This window comes from Temnothorax nylanderi, unplaced genomic scaffold (assembly GCF_030848795.1).
Source record: "Temnothorax nylanderi isolate EJ_2023f unplaced genomic scaffold, tnyl_v1.0 TNYL_tig0010_pilon, whole genome shotgun sequence".
NCBI classification, from domain to species: Eukaryota; Metazoa; Arthropoda; class Insecta; order Hymenoptera; family Formicidae; genus Temnothorax; species Temnothorax nylanderi.
In genome coordinates, this window is record NW_027249072.1 from 300,618 (window position 1) to 327,779 (window position 27,162).

Consider the following 27,162-nt stretch of genomic DNA (forward strand, 5'->3'; position numbering starts at 1 on the left):
GAATGATTATTGCCGGTTGTTGTGAAATTAATCAAACACAAGGTGCGATAGCGTTGCGTGGGATCACAACACGGTGTACGGTAACGTTGATACGTTCCACTTCCGGTGTTTATTGGCCACACGCGTATTTCGTGATTCCTCGATAGCTCCGTGATAGTGGAAAACAGTATCTACCACACGAAAAAATTGCACAAAAATTGCTGAATGTCGTAAATTGGAAGCTATGCACAATAAGGATATAAATAAAATATAATCTTTGATAAGCAAATTTTTCTTTCGCTATCTACGCGCTCCGAATTTTTATTTTAAACTTTTAAATTTTACAAAATAAGCAAGATAATAGAAAAAACAATCTCTCGCCAATTAATAGATTTATCTTTAACTATTCTTTCGAGAATATATAACTGTAGCTATATATAGAAAAACAGGAATTTTATTAGGGATATTCTCTCAACATGAGAAAGTAAACATATGTATAAAGCAAGAATAGAGTATGAGGGCAAGGGGACGATGCACAATACCATAATTCGTCACTTCAGTTACATAACAAAAGAAATTACGCGAGTCCGACTCGAGGAAGGAATCGCCGAAATTCGATATATCCAGGTAATCGGTCTGTCGCGGAGGTCGCCAGGTGAGAATCCAGCACCGTGTACGGAGGAATCGGAAGCGTCACGGGGCCGGCGGCGACTCGGACGGGGTGAAGCCCGCGGTCGGTAGGGGGTAGAAGATCGCACCGCCCCCGAGTTCCACCAATGGAATGGAGCGGTACGTCGCACGGCGACCAATCGCCGGGTGGTGGCCGTGCCGTTCCTCGCTCATCGCATGATTCTGCTGCCGAAATAAAAGAGGAGGACGAACAGGAGATCGAGGAGGGAGAAGGAAAGAAGAAGAGTGTGATGGGGGAAGAGAGGAGATCGAGAAAAAGAGAGCGAGCGAGCGAGAGAGAGAGAGAGAGAGGTAGAGGGAACGACGATATCGGCATCGGCATCGTCAGCATTGCCACCGAGCACCACCACAACCGTCGTCGGAGACGGCCGTACGACCACAATTCAACGACGGAAGCCAGCGGGACAACGGCTGCCGGACCGCGAACGCGACGACCGTGATCGCCTTACTAACTTGGTGACTTGGTCACTCAGTGAGAACGTCTGCCGCGGTCAAAGGCATCCTCCTGAGGAGGTATCGGTTACGCAATCGGTTGTTTGTTCGCGCAATCGCGCTTATCGGCTACTTCACATAAACTCACTGTTCTCCGAAAGTAGAAACGGGGGTGGTTGTGGACACTCGATACGAGAGGTGGTCGCTAGGAGATCCAGCATAGTGCACCGGTACTACACACGCGGTGGTGTGTTCGAGAAGATTATTTCTACTTCTTTCCCTATGATGGGTTCAATGCCTTCGCTGCGGGTGGTTGAACGTTAGTAGTGGTTAGTCACAAGGATTAAGAGTTCAGGTAGCGGATTTTGAGAACTCGCACCTGATGACGAATAAACGAACAATTGGGATCTTTGGAAAGGACTGAGCTTTCTCGGAGGATTAATGTGGATGTGAGAAGTATCTCATTATGATTACATAATTTGTTATGAACCATTGTCGAAATCGAAGAGTTTAAACTTAGTCTCAAACACCGACGGAACTCAACTTCAAAGTTATTTGCTTACAGTGCGGTAATCAAACACGATTTTCAAAGACAAATAAATAATCGTACGCGTAAAGAAATTTTTTAAATTATTGGAAGGAAAAATGATTGCCGTTTATAGGATTGTATCTATCAAAGTGTAAATATAAAAATAAGAATTTACATTAAAAACTAAATAATAGTTTATCGTAATGATTGAAAAATAATCATTACGCGTTCGGGTTACTCTTCTGCAATGAAGTGCAATGTACGGACCATCGGACCATGTATTGTGAAAGTACAATGATTGTTTGATATATATAATTATCATACGTGAAAAAATTTATTCAAAAATAAATTTGTTTCAAAATTAAAGTTTGCGAATAGTTTTTTAACTCGTGTCCTTATAAAATGTCACAACTTTATTGGAGTAAGCCTTGATGAATGGGAATGGAATCGGACATCGACATGAATGAAACGCGCGTGATTAAACAACCGTCGCGTCGACTTGAACGTGCGAATAACGGATGCTTACTTTCGTCATCAGTTATTCATCCGGTCGATCTATAAGACATATCGATACTACGACGATATTTCAATTTGCCGAATGGAAAAAAGCGGGAAAGTAAATTCCTCGCAAAAACGTTGGCTGTAATCTCCAGACTAAAGATTCACGATAAAAATCCTGCTTGCGGTAGAAAATCCAGAGGCAAGAATGTATGGGTGATAGACAAACATCTGTAATGAAATATATATAATAAAATAAATAAAATATATATTATGCCCAGATTCCAGAGAAATTTTTCGAACTTGTTCGATGTAGACAAGTTGGGCGATAAATTGTCAACGTTTCATTTAAGATTTGACTATAATAAAGTAATTCAGTTTGTAATTCAAGATAAGTGCGATTGTTGAACTAACTTCGGAATTTCGAAAAAGAAATCGCGGAAAAGAATTGCGTCTTGGAAAATTTCTCGCGGTTGGGATCGGCGAATGAGTACAGAATTCTCTCTCCTGTCCGACACCTGGGTTCATGAGAGGAACGCAGCCACCAACCAAGGATGTCGGATAGTTCGGATCAGCTGTCATCACCGAACAGCGACTGCAATAGCCAAATGGGCGTCGTGCATCGCAACGCAACCGCGCAATACAGCAACACATCGTCGATGTCCAGTCTCGGGCTGACTCATCATCCTCAAAATCTGACGCCGACGTCGAATGGCAGTCCCCAGTATTCACAGGAGCTTTCCTCCTGCAATTCTGTCAGCGTAAACACTAACATTGGGAACATCGGCGGTCTCTCCCTTAACAGCAGTACCAATAACTTCACACCCGAGCAGATATCTTGCATGTGTGAGGCGCTGTCGCAAAGCCAGGACATTGAGAAACTGTCCAGGTAACTCAAAGGAACCGTATTTTAACTCACTAAGGGCCACTATTTCCAACGTCTGTTAACTTCTAACCGACCGTTAACTATCGGAATAGCCTAATCCTATTAGCTATATTCTGAAAAGTTAACGGTCGGTTAGAAGTTAACAGACGTTGGAAATAATGACCCTAAGTATCCTTATAACTTATTTACTTAAATATTATGTATGTAATATTTCTTTAAGTTCTGTTCTTTTTACAAAATTCTAAGGTTATGCAAAATTACTTTTATTCTATATCTATTAAAAAATTATTTTCGTACCAGATTTCTTTGGTCCCTACCGCCTGGAGAACTGTTGCGCGGAGGCGAGAGCGTGCTAATGGCGCGTGCCGCCGTTGCCTTTTACCGCGGAGCATATCACGAGCTTTACTCGATCCTGGAGAGCCATCCTTTCTCGCCACGTCGACACCCCGAACTCCAGCAGATGTGGTTCAAATCGCATTATCGCGAAGCTGAAAAAATCCGGGGCCGACCATTGGGCGCCGTGGATAAATATCGACTACGCAAGAAGTATCCGCTGCCGAAAACGATCTGGGACGGCGAAGAGACTGTGTACTGCTTCAAGGAACGATCGAGGAACGCTTTGAAGGAATGCTATATGAGGAATCGATATCCTACGCCGGACGAGAAGAAGAATCTTGCAAAGAAAACTGGCTTGACGCTGACTCAGGTGTCCAATTGGTTCAAGAATCGCCGACAGCGAGATCGCACGCCGCAAACTAGAACGTGAGTTTTTTTTAATTTTCTTTATAATTTATACAAATTTTCTTGAGAATGCCAAAAATTGGAACACTTAAATTGCAAATATTCAAATACGTGGTTATATATGGAACTATTTAATCCGAAAAGATTTTTCTTTCGAAAATTAGAATTAACCGAATTAACCGAACCTCGTACAGCAATCATCTTTGTGCTTATATATAAGTCATTCGCATCTTTCGTAATAAAGCTTCAGAGTTTTCTAATCTGTACATTTTCGCACTTATAATTTTATGAAATTTTCTGCCGGGTGTTTTTTTTTTAGTTTGGTGAGATACCTATTTAACAGATACTTATAATTTGAAAACAAAGCGGCGTATATTTTACTTCAGTTATTTTCACGTAATCATCTTCTTTATTTCTTTAGATCTATTTGTTTTTATTTTTTACACGTTCCCACGATATATTTTACTAATGACGAAGAACATATCGAATTTTTTTTCACATTGTCTGAACACAAAGAGCATATGCGTTGACGTGGGGTCTCCCTATTCTTCTCAGAAATGCAACAAGTGTTTCCAACATGTGTCCTTTTCCAAATTTTCCGGATGCATAAATCATTTACTTATACCTTATACCTGCTTCGCTGAATGACTTTTTAAATGATTGTCTTTTGAGTAAAACTTGAAATCTTTATATGCTAATAATGCAATTTAGAAGTAGCACCGGGTCACGATATAACTCAAGAAATATAACTTTTGCAAAACTGAAGAAATTTGATATTATAAAAATTTCGTCTATTATATGGATCAGTTGAGAGAAAAATATAATTCCATAACGTTTTTCGCAATAAAAGTAATTATGACCGTGAAAACTATGTAAATTTTGTTAGTTTCAGTATTATATTAATGGGGATGCATACATATAAATCATGATAAAGATAACATTAAAAGGAATTTATTAATAAATTTTGTATTCGAGAAAACGTTAAATGATATATACCTTTCCCCTCTCGAATAAGGAGATTAAATTGTTCAGTTTAATATTCTTAATGCTCGTTTTGCATCCACAGAAAGTATACTCGAAATAATAATCGAGCGATGATATAATCGTGAGACATTCTTCAGAGAGCCAGTGTTATTCGGTTCTCTTTTCCGCTCGGGTGATTATCTAATCCGCGTGCTTATCTAATTAATGTCTGCGTCGTGTTGACGTCCTTTGTGACGATTATGTGTAGGGGGATAAGGTGCTGGCAGCTCTACGTAACACTGGGGTTGTTATGTTACGCGCGAGGTTCATTGGTAAACGATACACTCGCACTCGGAAGAAAAGCAGCGGGAGGGACGTAGAAAAAAAAATGTAGACGGAGTCACGCTTAGATAATGCCGGACGCGTGTTCAGCCGTTTATTGACATAACAGAGGCCGCAAATTACGATAAGATCAGGCAGCATAGACTTAATCTCTCGATTAAGACGCACGGGATTGAGGGCAAAATTATCGGAGCGATGCATAAAACCCGTCGGGCCAAGAAGTCTCTCTCTCCCTCTCTCCCCCTCTCTCTCTCTCTCTCTCTGTTTATTTAATATCGTATATAATATTATAATAATAACCTAATGTTATATAAATAATAATAGTAGATAAGTTAAACGAGATTATTCGCCCACACACATACATGTGTATAATAATATAATTTGGTAAAGCATAAAAAATAAAAGATTTTGATTTATAAAAGAATACGCGTTTGAACTATAATACACATATGTTTAAATACGTTGTGTCATTTCCGAATTTTGCCTGTTACTTTTCGTAATCATTTTCACGGAGAGTATACTTATCTATGTAGAAGCTATTCCGCTTTTAAGTACGTAGAAAGATAACTATTTGCGACAAGATAACTCTTGAAAATTTTTTCATAAAAATAGTTTTTCCAGGGTACATATCCCAAGATGTATACGAATTGACCTAAACTAATTAGTAATCAGCTTAGTAATTTAAATGCTAAAACGTACACATTTCTCAAGCGTTTTTGAGATGAGAGGAGCGAAATTGACGCGGGGTTCCTCGGAATGAGCCCGTCAGAATGGAAGGCCCGCCAGAGACCGAGCCGTGACCGCGGCTCCGTCGTAGCCATAACAACGCTGCGTTCGCTGTTCGCTCTCTGGTGACTGGTCCGCTCCTTTCTTTGAGCGCACGTAGAAACTGCGTGTAGCGCGCACCGCCAGAAATTCACGCGAACACGCATACCACGTACCATGTCCCTCTCGCGCGCGAGGGATACGTGCGTATATGCATGGCGTCGCCATCGCTCCCGCGCCAAGAGATATTCGACTGGTCAAACCTACCCGCCCGTCGCCGCGCCGTTGCCGCGGCCGTTCTAATCGATTTCGCTAGTGTTCATTACTCATACATATTCATTTTTTTTACTCCACACAAGCAACTTGTGTGCAATATTCAGCTAAGCTAAAGCAAGCTTTTTGAGATGAAAAAAAGAATGTTGCAGACTTTTTATAGACGTGATTTTTACTTATTCAGGTTTCCAGAAGATAACAGACAAAGTCGGTAGGCTTACAAATTTTAGGCATGATCTGTGATGATGAATATGTAATATAAGCAATGTTAATTAGTAAAATTTCTCCGCTTAAATTATTTATTTACAAGTCAATGCATTCATCAATCTTTACGATACTTTCCAGCAAAAGAGAATTTTGTGCTTGCTGAGAAAAGATTTCAAAAACTAACTAAAAACTGAACGTAAAAAAAGATGTGTTCAATATAACTTGTCTCACTTCTCACCACGCTTAATTCTCACCGTAAGCTGGACGATTTTTAGATTCGAGCGAGATCGTTCGATAAGATTCTCGTAGGATCCAGCTCTCCTCTCCCTTGCTTTCGAGAAAACAATTCTTTTCTTGGTGGCAGAAGACCAAGTTGAACTTCCTCCCCTTTTCTCGTCCTTAACGTTCTCCTGCCTCTCGCCGAAGGCCCTAGGAAAAGGAAACGCGACGCCCCATTACCGTTTTATGACGCAGCTTCGGTTACATCTCCCGTTTCACCATTGAGCTGTTCGCACTACCAATAGTTTACTACATAAAGGCCACGGCCGGCCCTCCGCCGCTACCTCGATTTATCTTCGCGTGTGCCGCGCAAGAACGAGGACGCGCCTTCTTCCTCGTTAGATCGAAGAATATGGCAGCTACCAAGAGAGATGTGAAAACACATTGACATCGCGATGTTCGATGACATCGATAGTGCTAAATACAATTATATCTTCTGAATATCATTGTATGATTCAATTTTCTCTCGTGTTCATCTACAATAAGAACAGTTTAATATGGAGTTCTAAGTGCAGTCGACTCACGCTAATACAAAATTGTTGATAATATTTCAATTAATCTCTTATGTTTACACATTTATAAAACTAGTATATAATTCACTTAGAAATTATATTTCTAATTTCTAGAAAAGATTAGTCCTCCCAGTTATGCGTGCGCCCATTATATCGTAACGTAGGTGACATTAATAGCCTTTTCAAAATATTATCGGCAAGCTCTAAACAAGTCCTCTAAAATGTCCCTCTCTTCCATCCATCCCATGGTCTAGACTCTTATTCGTCCGGACGGAGAAAGGGACCGGAGATGCAGGGCGTTGGGGTACACGTAGGGCGTATTCCTTTAAATCCGGACCTTGAGGCGCGCGACCATAAAAATGCGCGGTCCGACGTTCGCGTTAGACAGAGGACGCGAGGGTGCGGGAGAGAGTGTTACCAGCAACCGTGCAGCAACCATGGTCATGGGCGGAGTGGTGGCCACACATGGACCACCGTGTGATCCGTGTATCGTGTATAGCGCGTACGCACACGCGCGCTCGTACGCGGCTTTCGCGGTTCATTTCCACAGCGGCAACGTCGTTGCCGAACAATACCCAGCGGAATAAGGTAGACCATCGTTGGACCCTTTCTTCGTCCGTCCGGTTATACTTTGGTCGTACCTTTGCTTTGGCATGCTGCGACGAAAATATGTTTCGCATTAATACATATACCTACCCTTTTCAGCTCTCAGAGTCAATGATTTTTCATTTTCCAATTTTTTACACCCTCTTAAGATAATGATGCCCACATTTGCATCATGTGTGAGAACAACCAGATATTTTTTTATATAGACATAAAAAAAGAGATTTATGGACATCTTTACGAGGGTCGTTTCACAGCTATTGTACACTGTCCAATTTTTTTTGCAAGAAATTTGAGTTTCTTTTGTTACTAAATTACTAGTTAACTCTCCTTATTGACCGTCGACTTTTACTAGCCCTGCTGAAAACCTCGTTAACAAGCGTTTGTTGGTGCATTAACTTTAAATGACTCATTAAAGACAAAAGTATTTTAATATGCTGAATGCGGTTTCCAGATATAATTCGCTTTTCTCTAAGTCTATACTAGAATAAAATGTTCACTATTAGATCCACATTTCGATAAAATATTACATAATATAATTAAGTTACGCAAAATTATAGTGCGTTGTATGTTTATTATTTCAGAGAGAGACTATCACTTTTTAATATTAATTATATTTACAGAATTATAAATGTTATTTTTTATATATTTTTATTGAGTCTGGTAGCGCCAGTTATTGGTAACCGGCACGTCAGTTAATGTGTTAAAAATCATTATCCCTCTATTAATAAAAAAATTCTTTGTGGCTTTGTATATAGATTTTAATATTTCCTATATTAATCTATGTGAAAAACAAAAATATACTTATCCAATTAAATTGGATATTTAAATATTAATCTGCAGACATTAATTTAGACATTTGTATGGAATTTATCAAGATAGATTTATTTGGCCAAAAAATTATATGTATAGATATGTAAATGTATATGCAAAACAAAATATTCTTTTCAATCGATTTATCGATTATCTTATAACATTATAAAACTATATAAATTTATTTACAGGGACATGTTACCACTGAATTGTCAAGGCACAACCAACAGCACAATTAGCAGTTCAGTGAGCAACGGCGGCAGCATTCAATCTTTGCAGAGCATTGATTCCGATAGCCCGAACCTCGCAATGTCACCTCTGTCAACTATGGGTATGTCGCCGGTCACTATGAATCCATGCAGTCCGATGGGCATGAGTCCCATGGGTCCTCATCATGGCTATGCCACTCCCGTTACCCCGGCATCTGTTCATACCGCGCATCCTCATAATGGCGGATTGAGTCCCATGAACGATGTTAAGACTTTGTGTTATGGACGCGGTGTGTATGACACAGGTAAATTATTAAACATTCAAAGAATATCAGATGGGCAAATCTTCTCGAATGCTTATACATATAAGAATTCATGTGCTTATGTATTTTCCTCAATTTAACTTTATATTATGTATATATATATATATATAATATCAATTTAAGACATATTTATAAAACTTAACTTCTTAATTCCGAATTTTTTAACTTTACATGATCCATAGTATATCTAGTTGTATATAAAAGAAAATTATATTACGATTTTGCAAAATATCAGTGGTTGACGGAACGTTATTACGTACGGATTTGTGTTATTCAAATTATCCTATTTTGGATTTTTATTATTCTAATTTTTTATATTCTAAATCCGTAAGGTAAAGACGTGGAGCAGAGCTCGGTTTATTACTCCAGCCATTCCAGTATGCACCACCAGTATTATCAACAGACCCACCATCAGATGATGTCTAGCTCCCATCATCATCATCATCATCATCATCAGCAGAGCGTGCCGGCCGGTTACGAGATCATGCTACCACCACCTTCCATGTGACTAACAGATTACGAGGATGACCGAAGTAATCAAGGTCTTCACGGCCAGACCGACGACGTGGTGACACGTATACACGCCTTCGCCTGATCTCTCCGTTTATTCTTTCGTCTCGATTCCAATCGTACGCAATAAAGAACAGCATGTCCGTGTGGCGAAATAATTGTTTCATAAAGCAGACGACACAATTGTTTGTAACTTTTTGCCCGAAACATGTTTATTTAAAAAGATATCGAAACATTTGAACAAAAACAAATTTTTTTGATTCTATAACTCGAAGAATTTATGAGCTGATACTCTTGAAACGATTTTAAAAGATGGTAAGATGTACGATGACTTTTTTGGTGATCTTTTCAAGCAATTTATATGTCCATTGAATAAAACAAGATAAAAAAAGATAGATAACTTATATCAAACATATGTCAGACACGAGGTTAAATTTTTATTAATTAATTTTTGTTAATTAATATCAATTAATTATTAATATTGTTATTAATATTAATAACAATGTTAATATATAACTGCATATGACATAGTAATTATAAAATCACAACTATGAAATGGAATATAAATCGATGTTTATATTAATCTGTCGTCGTTTTCCACTTTTAATATCAGCTCTAAATATGTCTTTTCGAATGAAAATAATCTATATAACGAGATCATGTTATGCGTGCAAATTTCTAAATGCAACCGAGTGCTATATCACAAAGCCATGGAACGAGCGAACCTAATCAATGAAAAGACAAGAATATATATGTCAAAGACTTCGGAAGAGCCGAAAAACTGGTTTTATTTCGCGCACTTTTCTTCAAAGTGTGATCCTAGCTTTTCGTACCAAAATTTTTCTCACGTAAATACCACTATTTAGTTTATTCATATATTCAAACATTTAATAAATCCCCCCTCCCAAAAATTAAATGTTGTATTTTATAAAAAAATAAAATTAATTTTTTAAATACTTGTGAATCCAAAGACTTTAAGACATAATTGTAAGAATTTTAGTAAAGTTAATTTTTTGTAATATACTTTCTTCTTGCACCAGTGCAGATTATATGTTTTCTTAATAAAAACTATATAATAATTAATTCATTGTGAAATATCAATCTCTAATTTCGAGGATCGAATACCATTTCACGGTATTTCTTAATTTGTTTTAATTTAATATCCTATATTTTTTATAAAATTTCGGGTATGCGAGTGATAACAACCCGTGAATGTAAGAAAGATGCTTATTTTGTTAGATGTACGATATTTTTTGACGTTGTGTACGACGACATATTATGGCATATTATGTATTGTAAATTATTGCGATAAACTCACAGAATTTGTCTATAATGAAGCTTCTGACAGATTATGGTGAATTATCGTGAAAAGTGACAAAGAAAAAGCAATTAGCGTAGCAAGTAACGCAGCTGAGAAAAATTATGCTGCCTACTTTTCTTTTTCCACAATTGTATATAGATATTATACGGATTATGTATGTAATGTATATATTGCTAAAAAATAACAATGTATTATGGATTACTGGTTTTTAATAAATAAACCTGCGTTTACACATACATATATACACAAACACGCATGTATATGCACACTACGCACACGCAACATATACACATAAATCGTACGCGATCCGAGTGATGTTTCTTCCTTACTTTATTTTATAAGAAATGCACACAAAGCTATATAATTATAAATTTACATATATATATATATACACACAAATATATTATAGATGCTATATGTAAAATACATATTCCGCCAAACATTGCGCATTTTCTTTAAACCTCAATTTTTTTTACTAAATTTGGAGTAGGTCCAAGTTCTTTTCCAAAATTACATTTCCTTAAGTCTTTTTTATAACTGTTTCAATCTATGATATTAAAATAACATGTTAGTAGACTAGGGCCGGTATTCATAGTCGGTACCAGAGAGAAACCTGAGAGCGGCCATCCGGATCATTCCGTTCCTTCTTCTTCTTCTTAAATTTTTGGCTCCTGCCGCCCAACGGCGGACAATAATAAGGCCATTCCGTTCCAGCGGAGACGTATACTGACGCGCCGCCTGAGAAAGTGGACGTCAACTACGTCGTTACGCTCGGTAACGGTATGTTGTACACACACGGTTCATGTCCGTGCTATCTATGGTTTGTGTCCGAACTACTCAGATGGAGGGCTGTTATTCGGAACGCGCGCTCGTTCGCGCGATTGGCATTCCTGCTCCTCGTTTCGCGGGAATAATCGACGACGCGCTCAATAATTTGCATCAAGATCAAGTGTATCAAGTGTCGTGAATGAATGTGTCGCGCGAATCGAATCGCTCGCTCGAGGCGGAGATGTCGAGGCGAAGGTACCTGCATGGTACGGCAATTGTGAGTTGTGAGTGATTTGCATTTTTATCGTGATATTCGCGGGCGATAATCGCTCGTCCCGCCCCGGGCCGCCACATGTCTGGACTATCGAATGTGCATGGCATTTTATTGGCATTCATTTACGCGGCCTATCTCGAATCGTGTCGTGCTTTGAACGTGCTGCTGTGTGCTGTGCCGGAATTGTCGTGCGATTATCCCCGATTCTTTTCGAAGAGCGGAAAGAGGGCCGAGTGACGTGAAATCATATCGTGATTCAAGTAAGTGATTCAAGTAATAGCACGCTGTGATACAACATACAACGCTCGTTCATGAATATTTCTTATTTTCGTGTATTTCGTGCCGCGTAATCGCGACTCCTCGTTGTGCAAAGCATGTATTAATAAATAATAGTACTTACATTCGCGAGATTTACGTGCTCGATACCGTAACGTGCGTATGATATTTAATCTTAATTGTGGTTTTGTTTAATCAATTGCGTGTCTTTTACTAACCGTCCACTTGATTCGCGTAGTATCTCGCGTCAAGATCTTCCAACATTTCATCGCCATCAACGCGACTGCCACACGCAGTCGGCAGTGATTAAACGCGGAACGAATCGGGGCAATCGGCGTCGCGACTCCTTCAAATTTGCACGAAAAATCTATGTTACCTGCTTTTATATTACTGCAGAGTAAAGTATATACTTCCTTCCCATGGGTACGACCTTGGCGAGGTGGGAAGGCCCAGTACCCAGTACGAGGATTTTACCCAAGCAAAACTCTTGTTCTGCTTGGATAAAAATCCAAAGACGGGGAAGCTAACGTACCCTCGTCCGCCGATTTAATTGAATGAACGAACCGCAGCCGGTTCGTCGCGTTTGCTTCGCGTCGGGAGTGCCGTTCAAGTAATCGGACTAAAGGACTTTTTTAAACGGGAGTGCCGTAGAGTATCGCGCGAGAAAGACGTTTACTGAAATTAGTCCGCGCGCGATTGTAATTTATTATCCGCGAGTGTTTCTCGCGAGTGTCCTGTGCGGCGGGAGGAGAAGGAGGAGGAGGCCTGACGTCTTGAGAGGAGGAGGAGGCCTAGGAGAGGCATCGAGCATCGGCGGAGCAACCTTGGGGTGAGTATCATCCCTTATCTGATAAAAATTAATAGTTCTTTTTTATTTATTCAAATTGTTATCTCGATAAATTAGAAATAATTACAAAAAGAGAAATTATTCACAATTTTATTCTTGTAAAAATCTTTTTTCGGTAAATAACTAATTATTGCTAAATATCTCATTAAAAGACAAATTAGAGAGGCGTAAAAATTATCTTTTGAAATGTTGATTATTTTGAGCATTTTTTAAATTTGAATCTTATGTTTGTATGTTACAGTATCATCGTAGCTACGTGGCTGCTTAACTCCGTCCGTTGCGCATCAAGTTGGTGAGTCAAAAAAATTTTTTAAATTGATTTTAATATTATTTCATCAGCAACTTATATTTTAATATTTTCTTTTTTAATGTAGACAGATCTTGCGGTAGCTTTTTATAAAATTAGAAATGGATAAATAAATGAAATATATTTGATAAGAAAGCCGTATTATATTTATTTTTATTAGTGATACGGCAATGTATACATAATTCCAATGCGTCCACAGAAAAAAAAGGAAAGATGACGAAAGTTTCCTGTTTTGCATCAAATTTCCGATCACAACATCACATAATCAACAATTTTATTTAATCTCGGTTTATTTAACATACAAGAGCTGTTTCTTAACATTGCGCGTCCAGTATGTATAGCTGTATAATGTACGTATATGTTATAAGTAAATCTAAGTTACATTGATATGATCACGTTACGGGGTATTTGTACAAAGAGCGCACAAGTACAACTACTCGATTTGTTCGTAACTGCATTCAAAAACCGGTCATAACGTTCGATTAAAAAAACTGTTAGTCATTTCATCTATTCTTTACGTCGTAGCGATAATGATCCTGATGTCCTCCTGGAGGATGTAATCACGAAGAAACATACGCGAATAACTTTAGTTTTTTTTATCATTTTCCTTAATCGAAAAAATCAAATCTCCGAAGTATCGATACATTTTGTAATAATAAATATTCTCAAGATCTGATCGCGTATCGCGTATTTGAAATATTCAATACCAAAAAATTCAAGGAATAAAAGAGTTGGTTTAAATTTTTGTAAAAATAGAATTAATTTTTGACTTAAGAACAAATTGTATTTCCTCTGTCAAAATAAGTAAAATCATCTGCATTTTTTAATAATTATTCTGTATATCTTGTTCAGGACACCCTATGCATTAGGCTTCATTATCTTTTATGCGAACAATTGGATATCTAGCACGGGATATAAAATATGTTCCCATCGTACATTCGTGTGATGTCTTAAGATAAAAATTTTCTATATAAATATGACGTACTTCAATTTTTATGAAGGACATTTTACCTTTGTTTTTTAATGATACGAATAACAATGATATAAATAATTTGAAATTTCAATTCGTTTAACCTGCAGATTTTATACCAATGGAATCGATCGACGTCAAACGTGACATTTATGTTCCTCATAATTTTTCGTCGCAAACGACCGCGATTTGCCTCGTCTTTTTGTCCCACGTGCTCGACAAAAAAGCAAGCCACGTTTAATCCGCTCCTTCCCGGCACGATTGATTAAATGGCGTCATTTACCTCCCCGGAGGGTCGAAACTGGAAGTCAGGGATAAATTCGAATACGTTGGACCGGCGTCGCAATACTAGATCACATATTCTGTGGGCGCGTATACGTTATAAAATTTCTCGAGAAGATTACGAATCTTTTTCTTTTTTTCTTTTTTGCAAAGCGCAGACGAATGTCCAATTCCCGTTTATCACAAATTTTATTGTATGCATTGTCCGCTTGGGATCATCGCCAAGAACTGACTGCGTGTGTGCTAAATTATTACTACTATTGTTATCATTAATTGTTATTGTTACTGTCGACGTTATTATTATTGTTAACATCCTGCGTACGATAACAATGAAAGAAATAATTCTTACAGATATATATACGCTATCCGGGTCTGTCTCATCGATATACTACGTACATATTGTCTCTCAAGTACATACACACGTGCGAAATACAGCCTGCAGTTTATAGACAATAAACGTATGGTATGCGCGCACGTGTTTCACACGATTACACGTGTATGTATAAATAAATCTAATATATAGGCTATACGGTTATACATACAAGATACAATATATAGGACAAGTCACATTGAAAAAATATATGTATGTGTTTTAATTAGGGAGAGGAAGAAGAGGATAAGCTACGTGCGTTTGTGTAAGCACATGGATATGTATGGTTCATCAGCGGTGGCGAGGAATCAATTGTTCGGCCGTGCAAAAAGACGTCGTTCGAGTTCGAAATAACTTCTCTCCTTTGATATAATTCTCGAATTTTAATCACATTTATATCATTCTCATTTCAGCTCTTATATTTTCTATTCGTTTTTATCTCTCGAATTTGTTTCCTTATTTCCATCCTTCTTTTCTTTATCTCTGTTTATATGCATTCACAAGCGTTTCTATCAAGCGCTACATTATCTTATCATCGATCATTGTTGTCGCACGCTCCACCGCAGCGTGAAATATGTGCGAACAGGAGAGATGCGTCTATCTAAGCGTGCCGTTAGTTAGCATCCGAAAATATAATTCGGGTTTACCACCCGAGAATTCGCAAGCCGCCGGAGAATGAATGTCCAGGCATGTATGTACAAGCAACCGAGAATTTACTGAACGTAATCATGTATTTATGTATTATGTAACGTTATCCGCGCACTGGGATATTTGTCGCTTGCATCGCGCCGAATGTAAATCTTAAAATCGGTTGATCGTACTGCGACAGAGTTTCGAAGAAACCGAGGGGTCTCGTGTCATTTCAATTTCACCTTAATCTAGACTTTTATGGTATATGTACATGTCCCTTCCTTCTCCCTTCGCGTGGTACGGTCGCGGGTGCGATTGCTTCATCTCTATGACAACTGAATCAGGAATTCTCGTCAAATATAAATATTACACTCGCGACGAGTAAGAACGAGAATTTATATTAATAAAATAAAAACGTATAATATAGGAACAGTCTAATAACACAGTTGTTAACAGCTAATCTACGATTAAGTCTATAAACTTGTTCTCACCGCGGCAAGGCGATTTAAATAAACTTTAGATAAATTGCAAATTAGTAGCTAAAAAGACAAAAATATACAATTTTGGAGAAATATATGAAAAATGAAATAGCGTCGAACGAGAATTTTTAATAATAGATAAGAATGAAAAAAACTAATAGAAAAAATATCTTTTCACTTGATAAGATATATTCAATAATCACTTCAAATCGCTCCGAACTTGAGAATATCCGCATGCAAAAAAAGAATACTTTTTACTTCGTACAAACATTCACTAATATAATACGAGATAATAATGATGGTCCAGAGATCAAGGAAACTAATACTATGGTGTAGACCTGTCTCTTTTATGATTTTTCATTTAAGTTAGAGTCCTACGATGGGTTAACATTAATACATTTATTCTTATATTTTATATCTTAATTAATCGTAATTACACTACGCTTTTAATTATGTTATAATTTACAAGTTACGCAATGTGTCATATTAAGTTAAGGGATTCAAGAAGATTCGGCAAACATAGTACGAGGTTGGTGCGAATTGGTTCTCTCTTGCTTCTCTTTTTCTCATTCTCCCTTCCAAAGTTTATAACACTCACTGCCGCTTACAAATAATACTGAATCTACTCCAAGTATTTTCAGCCGCACCCAAAGAGAGACATCCTTACGCAGTATCGTGCGCAACATTCCACAACCTTCTCCGCTCGTGTCGGTATTCGCTTCGACGTCGAATTAGCGAGATGTTAGCAGTTTCATGTGCGTATGTCTGGCAATGAATTTTCCTTGTAAGATTATCGATGAGTTGCAGATCATCCGCTGCTATTAACTCTTAAAGGAATCTTTTTCATTCATAAGAATAAGAGAGATTTAATATAATTCTGATTCTTAATAAACTTTAAATAATTTTTGAAAAATTTTTGAAAAATTTCTACAATTTTTTATACAATACGAAATATTTTCCCAGATTTTTCTGTCCATAAATAATCAATCTTTTACAAATAAAAGATTTATTTAAGAGTTAGCGATTGATGTTATGTAATCAATGTAATCATGATCGTCATGTAAGTTTCGCGAAATCTCATCGACGATCGTATATAAAACAGTCTTGGCAAACTGAAAAGTTGCTTTTGCACATTGCTCGTTGACAAACGCGCGCTCTCTTTGGGGATCACAATAACAGTCTTTTACAAAGGTACGATCTTCTCGTTCCGATGTACCGGGGTATCGTACACGGGCACACACTTGTAATATTGCGGTGGATACGATGCATACGACGCTTCCGAGGGTGATAGACGGCCGCGAAATCGGCTGCGCACGATATGGATTATCAGTAGTAGACACAGTAGCGCGAGTACGACGATTAACGTAATCGGCACTGTGCCCCAGCCCCGGCTGGTGATTTGATTAATCATATCGTTCTCCTTGATCGTCTGGAACAAACGTGATAATGGTAACTCTTAGATAGCTTTTTCTTTCGATAAGTTTGTTAATAATACCATTTTTCGCGATTCGAGCAACTCAAGCGTTCGCGAATATTTCCGATATACATAGTTGAAAAAACAAGTTACTTTGTCAAAATGCGTATAATTAATATATCGTATAATATGGTACTAACGATAAGTATGGGTTAAAGAAATACGTTATACATAAAACTCACTGTAATCAGGCATATGGGGCAACAAGTGCCCAGTTTCGGTGGCAGCGGATTACTGCAGGCCACCGAACAGATGGTTTCTTTACAATTAAGTCGCCCACCGGACTCGCAAGTGCATGTGGTGCAGCTGTTTGGATGCCAAGTCGATCCCTCCGGATGCGTCTCGTTCAAATGGCCCATGCACGAAGCTCGACAGCGGCATATCTGCAAGGAGAAATCCATCAGTGTCCAATTAAAATAAGTTCGTTTATTGCCGTAGGATATTTCAAAAGGTGCAGTTTTTTATTCTGATATTCTTGCATTTCAGTTATTTGAATTCATTTATTCCATTTTTCTATTTTTATTTATACCTCTCGTGAAATAGTATAACGGAGTTCCGAGCGTTGTACTTACGGGACAGCCGCGCTTGTTCGTCTTGTAACCGAAATTGCACCTCTTCCTGCATCCGAGGAGCGGCGGACAGCCGGCAGTGGGCGGCTTGCACTCGCAGAAGGTGCAGTCGTTCTCGTCCATGACGAGTTCGCAGTGAAGGTCGCACTTGACCTCGGGGCAGATTCTTTTGTCGTCCGTGGTGTCCAGGGCGGTGACATTCGGCGTCTGACAGGCGCACACCGGGCAGCCGTCCTCGTCCTTGACGAGGTCGCAGTTGAGCCCGCAGTGCGGCAGTTCCGGGCAAACTTTGTAATCTTCCGGTAGCACATCCGGCGCGAGGTCGACCTCCTGGAGAAGACGAGAGTCGTCAGTTCGCGAGATAGAAGCCGGGAGCAGCGTTGCTGAGAGGAAACCACCGGAATTCCTCTTATTCGCCAAGTTCGCTTCGCGCGTGAAGATTCCGAGAAGAAAACGTCTTCAGCTGCAGGTACGCGCGCGTTTCAGAGATAAGGGAAACTGTGTCTCTACCTTAGCTAGATCACGACTGAAAATCCGCGCGGCGGACGTTGTTGCAGACGGTTGCATTTAGCTAAGGTTGATAGAGAACGTTTCGTGGTGGACGAGCAGATACTACGCGGGAGATTGCATTCTTATCGTAGGTAATCCTCAGCTAACCCGGAGCAGTTCTTGTTCGTCATATCGTATTCTAGATTACATAGTTTTGTGTTTGCATTGTAATATGTTGGATATTAATGTCTACAGCCTATTAATTCGAAAATGATTTCCAAATTTATTAGATTTTTCAAATTAAAATGTTGATTAAATATAAAAGGTGTAATTGTTTTAACGCAATTCTTTGTAGTTTTGTGTTTCCTATTTTTATTATATCTTCAACGTTAAGTAACATGGCCTAACAGCTAAGACTACTTTTAAATCTGCTCAAAATTATCGGCAATTTTTCCATACTCTTAACTCTTACCAAGTCATCGGCGCACTCGCAGATCGGGCAGTTATTCTTATCCGTTCGGAAGCCGTGGTAGCATTTCATCTTGCAATCGTCCAGGGACATCTTGCAGGACTCGTCAGGACGGTGATCGAAGGTGCTATTCGTCAGCTGTGGGCAGTGAGGGCAGCATTCGCCCGGATCAGGTGGTATCGCGTTCTCGCAGGACTTGCACATGGTCGTTTGGCAGGACGCGATTCCGTCCTCGTTGCAGATGCAAGTGATACAGTCGTTCTGTTTCCATTCCTCACCGAGTTTCCTCGAGACACCCTCGTGAATGCAGTTTTGCGGTTTCTCTTCAACCTTTGCCCAGGAGATCGGATCTAGAAAGGACGAGACGAATAAAAAAGAAGTTAGATAAATCGGCATACATTGACGCTTCAATTTATACATATATTATACATATACGTAGGAATACATTTTATTTTTCAACGGGACTAAATGGGAATAGCGGTTAAGAAAAATTTCCGTGAGATATAAAGAAAAATGAAGAATTGCAATTTATACGGATTTAATTTATATAGCCTATTAGAGAAGAGCAAGTAGAAAACTTGGAGGATTCCTTATCACAGCGTCACGTAGGTATATTGAAATGTCATTTAATTAACTATCGGATAAAAAAAAATATTTAAGGACATTTTCTTGACAGGACTATTAAATCGTACCAACATCATTCCATCGCACTGAGATTTTGATGATGCGCTAAAAAATATAAGAAATATTTTCTGAAGACAGTTTATAAATAACTCACGGGGAGTACCGCCGCCGGGAAGAGTCACTAACCCAAATATGGTAGTTTTGCGAGCGAACGAGGGAAAACTTGGGCGAGTGTCTCGGTGTTCCCGGAGTTTGCGAACTTTTGCATAAAACTGTTGCAACGGATTTTTCAACGTCGCACTGAGCGCGTCATTGGCACAATCTCGTTCGCTCCACGAGCAAACGCGATCACGTTTTTAAGATATCCTTCAATCTTGACGAAGAATCGCCGTATTATTAGCGAGGCAACCGGTTAATTATGCATACGAGATTACGAGCGCGTATAATCGGCAACCGCGCGCGTTTACGCGCTCCTCTTCGACGATCAAGTCATTATTCGGCGATTTTCCAGCGGCGACAAGCGCTCGTCCGGTAATCATCAAAGCGCCGGAAATTGCAGAATTTCACAAAGATTTGCAATCTCGCTTAATATTCATAGCGCCCTTAACACGCCTGCCACAAAGCCGTCTTACGCCTCTCGTCGCCGTTAATAACTCGCGAAAATCTAATTATCTGCGACATTATTTCGTTACACGGACGATCGGGGAGGATGGTATCGCTGCCATTAAAGCTGTCGAGCGTTCTTGATGTAAAACACCGCGATTAAGCTTCTCGGGATGACTTGGCTATTCACGCGAGCGTCGTATTTCGCTTAAAGCGCTTTTATTTATGCGCTCTTCTTCTCTCCTTCCCTCCCTCTTTACACAACCGAGTGCCTGTACGTGAAATTTACATGCCCAAGTACGCTCCCAGCTGGATAGTAAACCCTTGAGCGCTGATCTTTTCTGCATGAGACAATTCTATACGCGCGCTGCTTTTAAGTCGCCACGTCCGCATCGCCGCGTCGGCACTGATAAGAGATGAATTTGTCGTCGCGCTGAGAATGGTATGTGCATTATAATCAGGCAAGTGCATTGTTCCGTTCTATAAAGAATTCCATTTTTTTCGCAACTTAACCGGCTGTAAATACAAGTTATAGGCGCTGCTTTTGCGATCTCCGCCCACGCACGTGTCGCCGCCCGAGAAAAAAAAATCCTCAATTATTACCTCGATTATTATCTCGCTATGTTTGGCGTCGATTTTAGCACGCGTCTGCTCTCTACAATTCTACATCGTGGAAAGAGACATGTGGGTCAGGCGTTCGACCGTAGATGCGGGTATATTATTTCTATCCCCAGCCGCGTCTCATTTACGAGCGTTCATTCATAACGCCTCCCGAACTTTAAAGTGGCGCGTTCCCGTGAAAAATTGACTCGGTAACGCAAAGAGGCAAAAACAATTTTCGCGAGCCTCCGCTGACGCGCGGTCGGCCGGCCGAGCTCGTACTCTCGTAGTTCCCCATTATTTCCTTGTCGCGACACACGTACGGACATACGTTCGCGTTGAAAGGGGAAAAATTTGCACGAATTTTTTTCATCGGATACATCGTTCGCCGACTGGTTGTCTGGCTGGCTGGCTGGCTGGCTGACTGACTGGCTGTCGATGGTCCCTCGCGTAATATCTTTTCCCCACCGTTTCACATATAGCTTACACCGCCGGAAAAAAACTAAATTCGTGAGCTTTTGTAAGAAATATGAAAGAGCGGGTGTTCCCTTTATGTGCCCAAAGAACTTTTTTTTTTATTCCGTTTCATTATTCTGGATGTTTCATTACTCTTTGTAATCTGCACTGCGGCGAGGGGACGATATCGACGGCCGAAATTGAGGGCAATAATAAAAGCGCTTTTGTAGAAAATATTAAAGATATAATCTCTCTTAGCAAAGAGAATGGGAGTTCGAGAAGAACGAGAGGAAAAAGAAAGATGTGTTAAATGAAGAATTGTAAGTTCTACGAGCTGCGAAACGAATATCCGATCCAATATCGTAAAGATATAGGAAAAATTACGCTCGAATTAATATTCCGGACAAATTGAACGGAAGATAATTACACATCTAGAAAAACATTTACGGCGAATCAATTGTAAATATCGTTAACAGCTTCGATTAGGACATCAAATCGTTGACGAAGTAATTAAATTATTTTTGTAATTAACATGTAAAATACACTTTTACAGCGAAAACCGGTGTGAGAGAACATCTATATCTGTATAATTTAATCCGATTGTATCGCTATTTACCTCAACGCGGTATCAGGGTTTACGTCAATATTTATTATCGCGTGTACTTTTCGACGAAAGCGTATTAATTAAACGAGGCATCAACTATGTACGCGTGACCGATAATGCGGACTATGGGCTAATGAATATTGTTAACAAGGTAGAACGCTGTTTAACTGTCGCATAGCTGTTTAAACACCGTCCTGTACGTACGATACAGAACTGGAATGAATTTACCGTATGATGTAAAATGGTATTTAATTGTCGAGAATTTGATCGATCGAAAGAGACCCGCGATGTCCGAGACCTATTTAATTGATCGAAATATATTTAAACGTATTTAAATATTACGCGTACTTAATTTTTTAATTCCTGACGCAATCGAATATTTTAATCATTTCGCTCGTAAAATTTTGCTGCTTAAATTCAGCATTTATTGAGTGTGATACATCGAGGCAACGCGTTCAATTTCAAATGCGAAAATAAAGTATAATCGAGCACAATAAATCGATATCATTAAGAGAGCCACGAAGAATAATCTCTTGGCCGCGATAATAATATTTCTAGTGTAATGATTTGTAGCTGTCCATAGCGTACTTGGGGTAGAAATGTTATTAAATTTGAAAACAGGCACGGAGCACTATTAAATTTTAACAAAGAGAGATAGAGGAAGAAAGAGAGAGAGAGAGAGAGAGAGAGAGAGAGAGAGAGAGAGAGAGAGAGAGAACGATTTCGCGAGATAAGAATGACTTCATTAAAATTCAACAGGTAGATCGAAAGTTCCAGCAAGAACGGCGACGGTGTAACTTTAAACGTCGTAACTTAAAAACCGCCGCTCGCTGAAATATCGCATTTGAGCATTATCTCTGCTTACAATCTGCGCGACTAGCATTTATAATGTCGGTAGATTCTAAAACGAATTTCAGAAAATAATGGTAGCGTTGGTATTTAGAAGGCTATTTAATTTCCACGAAATTTTATAAAAACTACGTAGAAATTTATGAGATAAGTCTTTTTTTATATGTGACACCGATAATTGAAAGTAATAGGATAGCGAATTAAAAGATACACTTCCGAGTAACCAAAGTGAAAAGTTCTGAAAACTTCTTGGTGGATTTTAAACGACGAAAGAGAGAGAGAGAGAGAGAGAGAGGGGGGGGGAATCTTCTTCATTTTGTCGTAAAAATCTCTTCGCTCTTTCAGAACCTCATTATATATATGTGTGTATATATGTAATTCCGTCACATATATAACGTATACACACTCTATTTCCCTCTGCCCTTCTTCTCTCTTTCGGTAACGGTATGCCGTGCGTCCACAGGAAATGCGTTGATTACGATCGAGGAAGTCCTTCGTGCCGATATCTGAAGTACATTGAGGCTACAAACTCAGCGAACGAGCTTGCCTCGCCAGATTGCAATTCGAGCATCCGAGGGAAAGAAAGAGATAGAGATGGAGAAAGAGACGGAGGGGAGGGAAGAGAGGACGTATCGGAGCGCGAGAGCAGCGAGCGAGAAAGAGAAAGGGCCGGGAGAGAGAAAAGCAGATATCCCCGAGATATCGATCCGATATACGGCGTATTCCGCACGCCGCGCGCCGTTCCTATCGTCTGACAGGAGCCAACCTCGATTACGACCTTACGTAATTACCTGAGGGTCTGCAGTCGTGAAGGGGGCAACAGCTACCGGGTGTCTCCGGCTTGGCCGCCCGGACCTCGACCGGCCGTTGACCAGATCGGCACTTGGGCGGCGGACACGTCGGGACGCACTTGCAGATGCCATCGTCCGTCAGGACGCTGTCCTCGGGACAGAACGACTCGGTCCGGTGATGGTGATCTGCAAAACCGGTGTGATTGGACGCCATCGACTTGTGTTACCGACTCGTTAAATAAGAAAGACGCATTCTATTTCTATGCTTGTCACGTTAATTATTATATGGTAATTATACTTGTATTTCTTAATTATCGGTATTTTACGTTCGCGTGAGAGAATTGTATTTTTATAACTTTACAAGCGATCAAGTCAACGTTGTGTGCCAACGGCAATGAGACTTTTATTTCCAAGATTTTATTTATTTTCAGTAAAAATTGTAAGTGCTATCTTATATAAAGTGTTCCGTGTCGGTTGTTTAAAGTCAACATTATCATCAACCTGATGTTTTTCAAACGGTACGGTTTAATCAAAGGAAAAGCATGATATTTACACCACCACCACCACCACCACCACCACGACCGTCGTATCATTTTCTCGGTTCCGCCAACACAGTCCGATCTTCCCCGCGCACACGGCCATTCGTTACACTCGGTAAACATTATTTTCCGCTGCGAACACGGCCCCTTTTATGGATTCTATTACCTGAGGGAACGCAGTTGTAGCGCGGGCAGCAGTTACCGGGGGTCCCGGAAAATGACCCCCTCACCAGCACCGCCTGCTGACCCGGTCGACACTTGTGGGGTGGACAATCCGCACATTTGCAACCGCCGCCATTCTCGTTCGGCATGCTATCCTGCGGGCAGTCGTCGACACTGTGCTCGGCTCCTTAAAACAGAAAAATCACCAGTGAGATTAACGTCAGGACCAGAATTCTCGGGGACGGTCCCGTGGTCCCGACGGTCGGCGATATGTCCGACGAAGGACGGCGCCGTTAAAGCGCTCCACGTCGAAAGATATCTCCGCCCGGGTGTTGGATATCCTGGGATTCTTCTCCAAACGCTTGAAATTGCGCCAGGCTATTCAGTGTACTTTATTATCAATGGTACTTTGCACCAATTTGCTGTCGTACGGAGTGCCCAAAAATTATATGGCCATTACTTTCGTATATCGGTCCTCGACCGATATAGAGAAAATTTATCGTTGGCAGAAATGTTAAACGCTACAAATAGCGTCCGAGTCCCGAGTCATAATTCTACGACGATCTACATGAAAAGATTATTTTAATTATTTTGCTTTCTAATTTAATGTAATATATGTAATATATTCACTGAACGAGATGGAAGTTTCAAGAATATATGTATGTTGCTAGCAGAAGCTTGATATCTATTCGATTTCTATTCATTATTCAGCTCGGTAATTGATCTTCAAGTTAACGATGGCGATTCGTTCTTTCTTTGTCCAAAATAATGTGATGACTGTGGTAATTTCCTGAAAATAAATTTTGCACGCTGTCTTTCCCAGCCTCCGCCCTGAATGAATCTTTTAAACTTAAACCCCTTTCCATTAATAATCTGACAGCAAGTGCTCTGTAATTATGTTGATATATGTGACAGACGGACGTATGCGCGTCTCTGTGAAAAAGATGTCGGTTCTTCTGTGCGGATCGCTGCGCACCAGTGTCACGAGTTATACGATGTGTATCAGCGACATTAATATAAATTCCCAAATGAGTAAGGAAAAGAGATATATCCTTGTCACACACACACACAGACGTGGTGAGGATCGATTATTTTATTCAGCGGATTATCCCGACCGAAGATATACACGCATTGTCCCATGTGTTCGCGGAGGTTCCGTTGTTCCGGAGAACGAGAAAAATAGCGAGCTTGATGGATGCCAAACTGGAAACCTCGGAGGTATAAATGCGATGCGCTGAGGTATAAAGAGAATGATAAGCGGAATAAGAAGATAGTGCGAATCCATGGCGCACCGGTAAATTCTGTTCCTGACTGTTTTATAAACAGAAATGGATTATTTTCTAACGATTCATTTGCAACCGCTGCGCCGTGTCTCTATTTGTTTCTTGTAAGTACTGAAATAAACATTCGAGCGATGCAAAAGTCTCGGAGACATCGTAAAAACGTTTAAAGTTAGATATTCAGAGACCGTCGTATTTAATTACGAGATGGCTGTAAATTCTCGGAACTCTATCACACCACGCAAATGTTCATAACGTGAGTCATCGTTGTCTCATACATACTAAATGTGTTTGTTTGCATACAAAGATAATTTCCTGCAGATTACATTCGTGCGGTCCCAGATTGATCTTGAAAGCTCAGCGAATTATGTTTTTAGTGAAATGGTCACAATTATAGAATTTTCATGTCGTTATCCACCCTACCAAATTCTCAAATTAATAGTTGTATTTCAGTTATTCGTTATCAAATAATAAATGTAATTTATCATTGTCGCGTTATAAAAGAATTCTGAAATTGATCTAAAAAATTTCAAAATCTTTATGATACAACGTAAGAATATTTGTGGAATATAAGATTGTGAAATATGCATAATTGTGAGCGACATCGAAGTCTGTTACAGTTACGTAATATCGCAACGAAAAACTAGATGTGGAAGAAATACGTCGGAGAGAATAGAAAAAGTTTAAATTTGTCCTCTGTATGGATTTGGAAAAGCGAAGTTCGTACATGTACATGAAAAAGATGCTTCCCTGTTGTAGCTGTTAAAGAAAGCGGGATATTCGATATCAAGAAAATTTTTAGTATCATCCTCTAAATGTGAAACTGTAAGGAAAAGTCCCGCGAGACAAACGTGAATCTTTAAAAGAAACCAAAAATTCAGTCACACAAAATATGGTAAGAAAAGTCGTACCACATATGAAATACTTTTACAGAGAAGAAGATGAAAACAATGGCAATTTAGAGAATAAAAAGGAATTGCTTTCACAATTAAAAGTTTTCCCTCTGAAGAAAGCGAATTCTCTCTTAAAACTTGGTTTGCGTAGCCTAATGGAGTTTAATTCTGCCCGTGAAAGTTTTATATCGAACGTCTCGCTCATACTTTTGAATAGTCCATAAAATATACATCACAGAACACAAAAAGATAGTAATTTCATCTTTGTGAGAGTCGTCGTTTCAATGAGACTTTTCAATATCAAAGTGGTCCTTACTAGTCCATCGCACACATGACAGAAGTCTCGTTGAAATCGGCGATTGCAGTTGATTCTCGTATCCGTTGGATGAGTCTGCACATCCTCTGGAACGCGCAATCCGCTGTACTCAGCGAGAGGAGAGATCGATGACTTAACAGCAAGAACGCCGTGTGCATGATGCACTCACAGTGCATTTCGTGTCACGACCAGTCCTGTTGTCCGTTCGTTCTTTGCGTTTCGGCCGCTGACATGACAGAAACGAGAAGATACGATCTTCTTCTCGTCCGGTGCCGGTTGCACGCAGCCTCTTTGTGTCCGCCTTTCGCAATTTCGCGCCGGAGATTTTGAAGCCGGATAAGTCTCGTTCTCGTTACCACCGCTGCC

The 27,162-nt window shown here is 39.6% G+C and overlaps 2 protein-coding genes across 8 annotated transcripts in view; one reads left to right on the forward strand and one right to left on the reverse strand.

The window, feature by feature from the left end:
- Positions 1-1,051: 1,051 nt before the first annotated feature.
- On the forward strand, positions 1,052-11,315 carry Six4 (homeobox protein six4). Its single transcript, XM_071726648.1, has 4 exons — positions 1,052-3,017; positions 3,315-3,776; positions 8,704-9,026; positions 9,377-11,315. The coding sequence occupies exons 1-4, from the start codon at positions 2,683-2,685 to the stop codon at positions 9,550-9,552; spliced, it is 1,296 nt and encodes a 431-aa protein (XP_071582749.1). The 5' UTR covers positions 1,052-2,682; the 3' UTR covers positions 9,553-11,315.
- Positions 11,316-13,470: 2,155 nt separating this feature from the next.
- Cmpy (crimpy) overlaps positions 13,471-27,162 on the reverse strand; it is a 251,726-nt gene continuing 238,034 nt past the window's right edge. For all 7 annotated transcript variants that reach the window (XM_071726644.1, XM_071726643.1, XM_071726642.1 and 4 more), the window contains 6 exons: positions 24,312-24,494; positions 23,607-23,792; positions 19,083-19,429; positions 18,125-18,451; positions 17,735-17,935; positions 13,471-17,507 (listed from right to left, as the gene is read on the reverse strand). In XM_071726644.1, coding sequence (XP_071582745.1) covers positions 17,262-17,507; positions 17,735-17,935; positions 18,125-18,451; positions 19,083-19,429; positions 23,607-23,792; positions 24,312-24,494 — 1,490 coding nt within the window. In that variant the 3' untranslated portion in view covers positions 13,471-17,261. The remainder of the gene's footprint in view (positions 17,508-17,734; positions 17,936-18,124; positions 18,452-19,082; positions 19,430-23,606; positions 23,793-24,311; positions 24,495-27,162) is intronic.

Excerpts from the sequence above, each read along its gene's own strand:
- Six4 (XM_071726648.1), top strand. The coding sequence starts at position 2,683 with ATGTCGGATAGTTCGGATCAGCTGTCATCACCGAACAGCGACTGCAAT. Across the intron at positions 3,777-8,703 it reads CGCACGCCGCAAACTAGAAC|GGACATGTTACCACTGAATT; the intron begins GTGAGTTTTTTT and ends ATTTATTTACAG. Across the intron at positions 9,027-9,376 it reads ACGCGGTGTGTATGACACAG|GTAAAGACGTGGAGCAGAGC; the intron begins GTAAATTATTAA and ends TAAATCCGTAAG.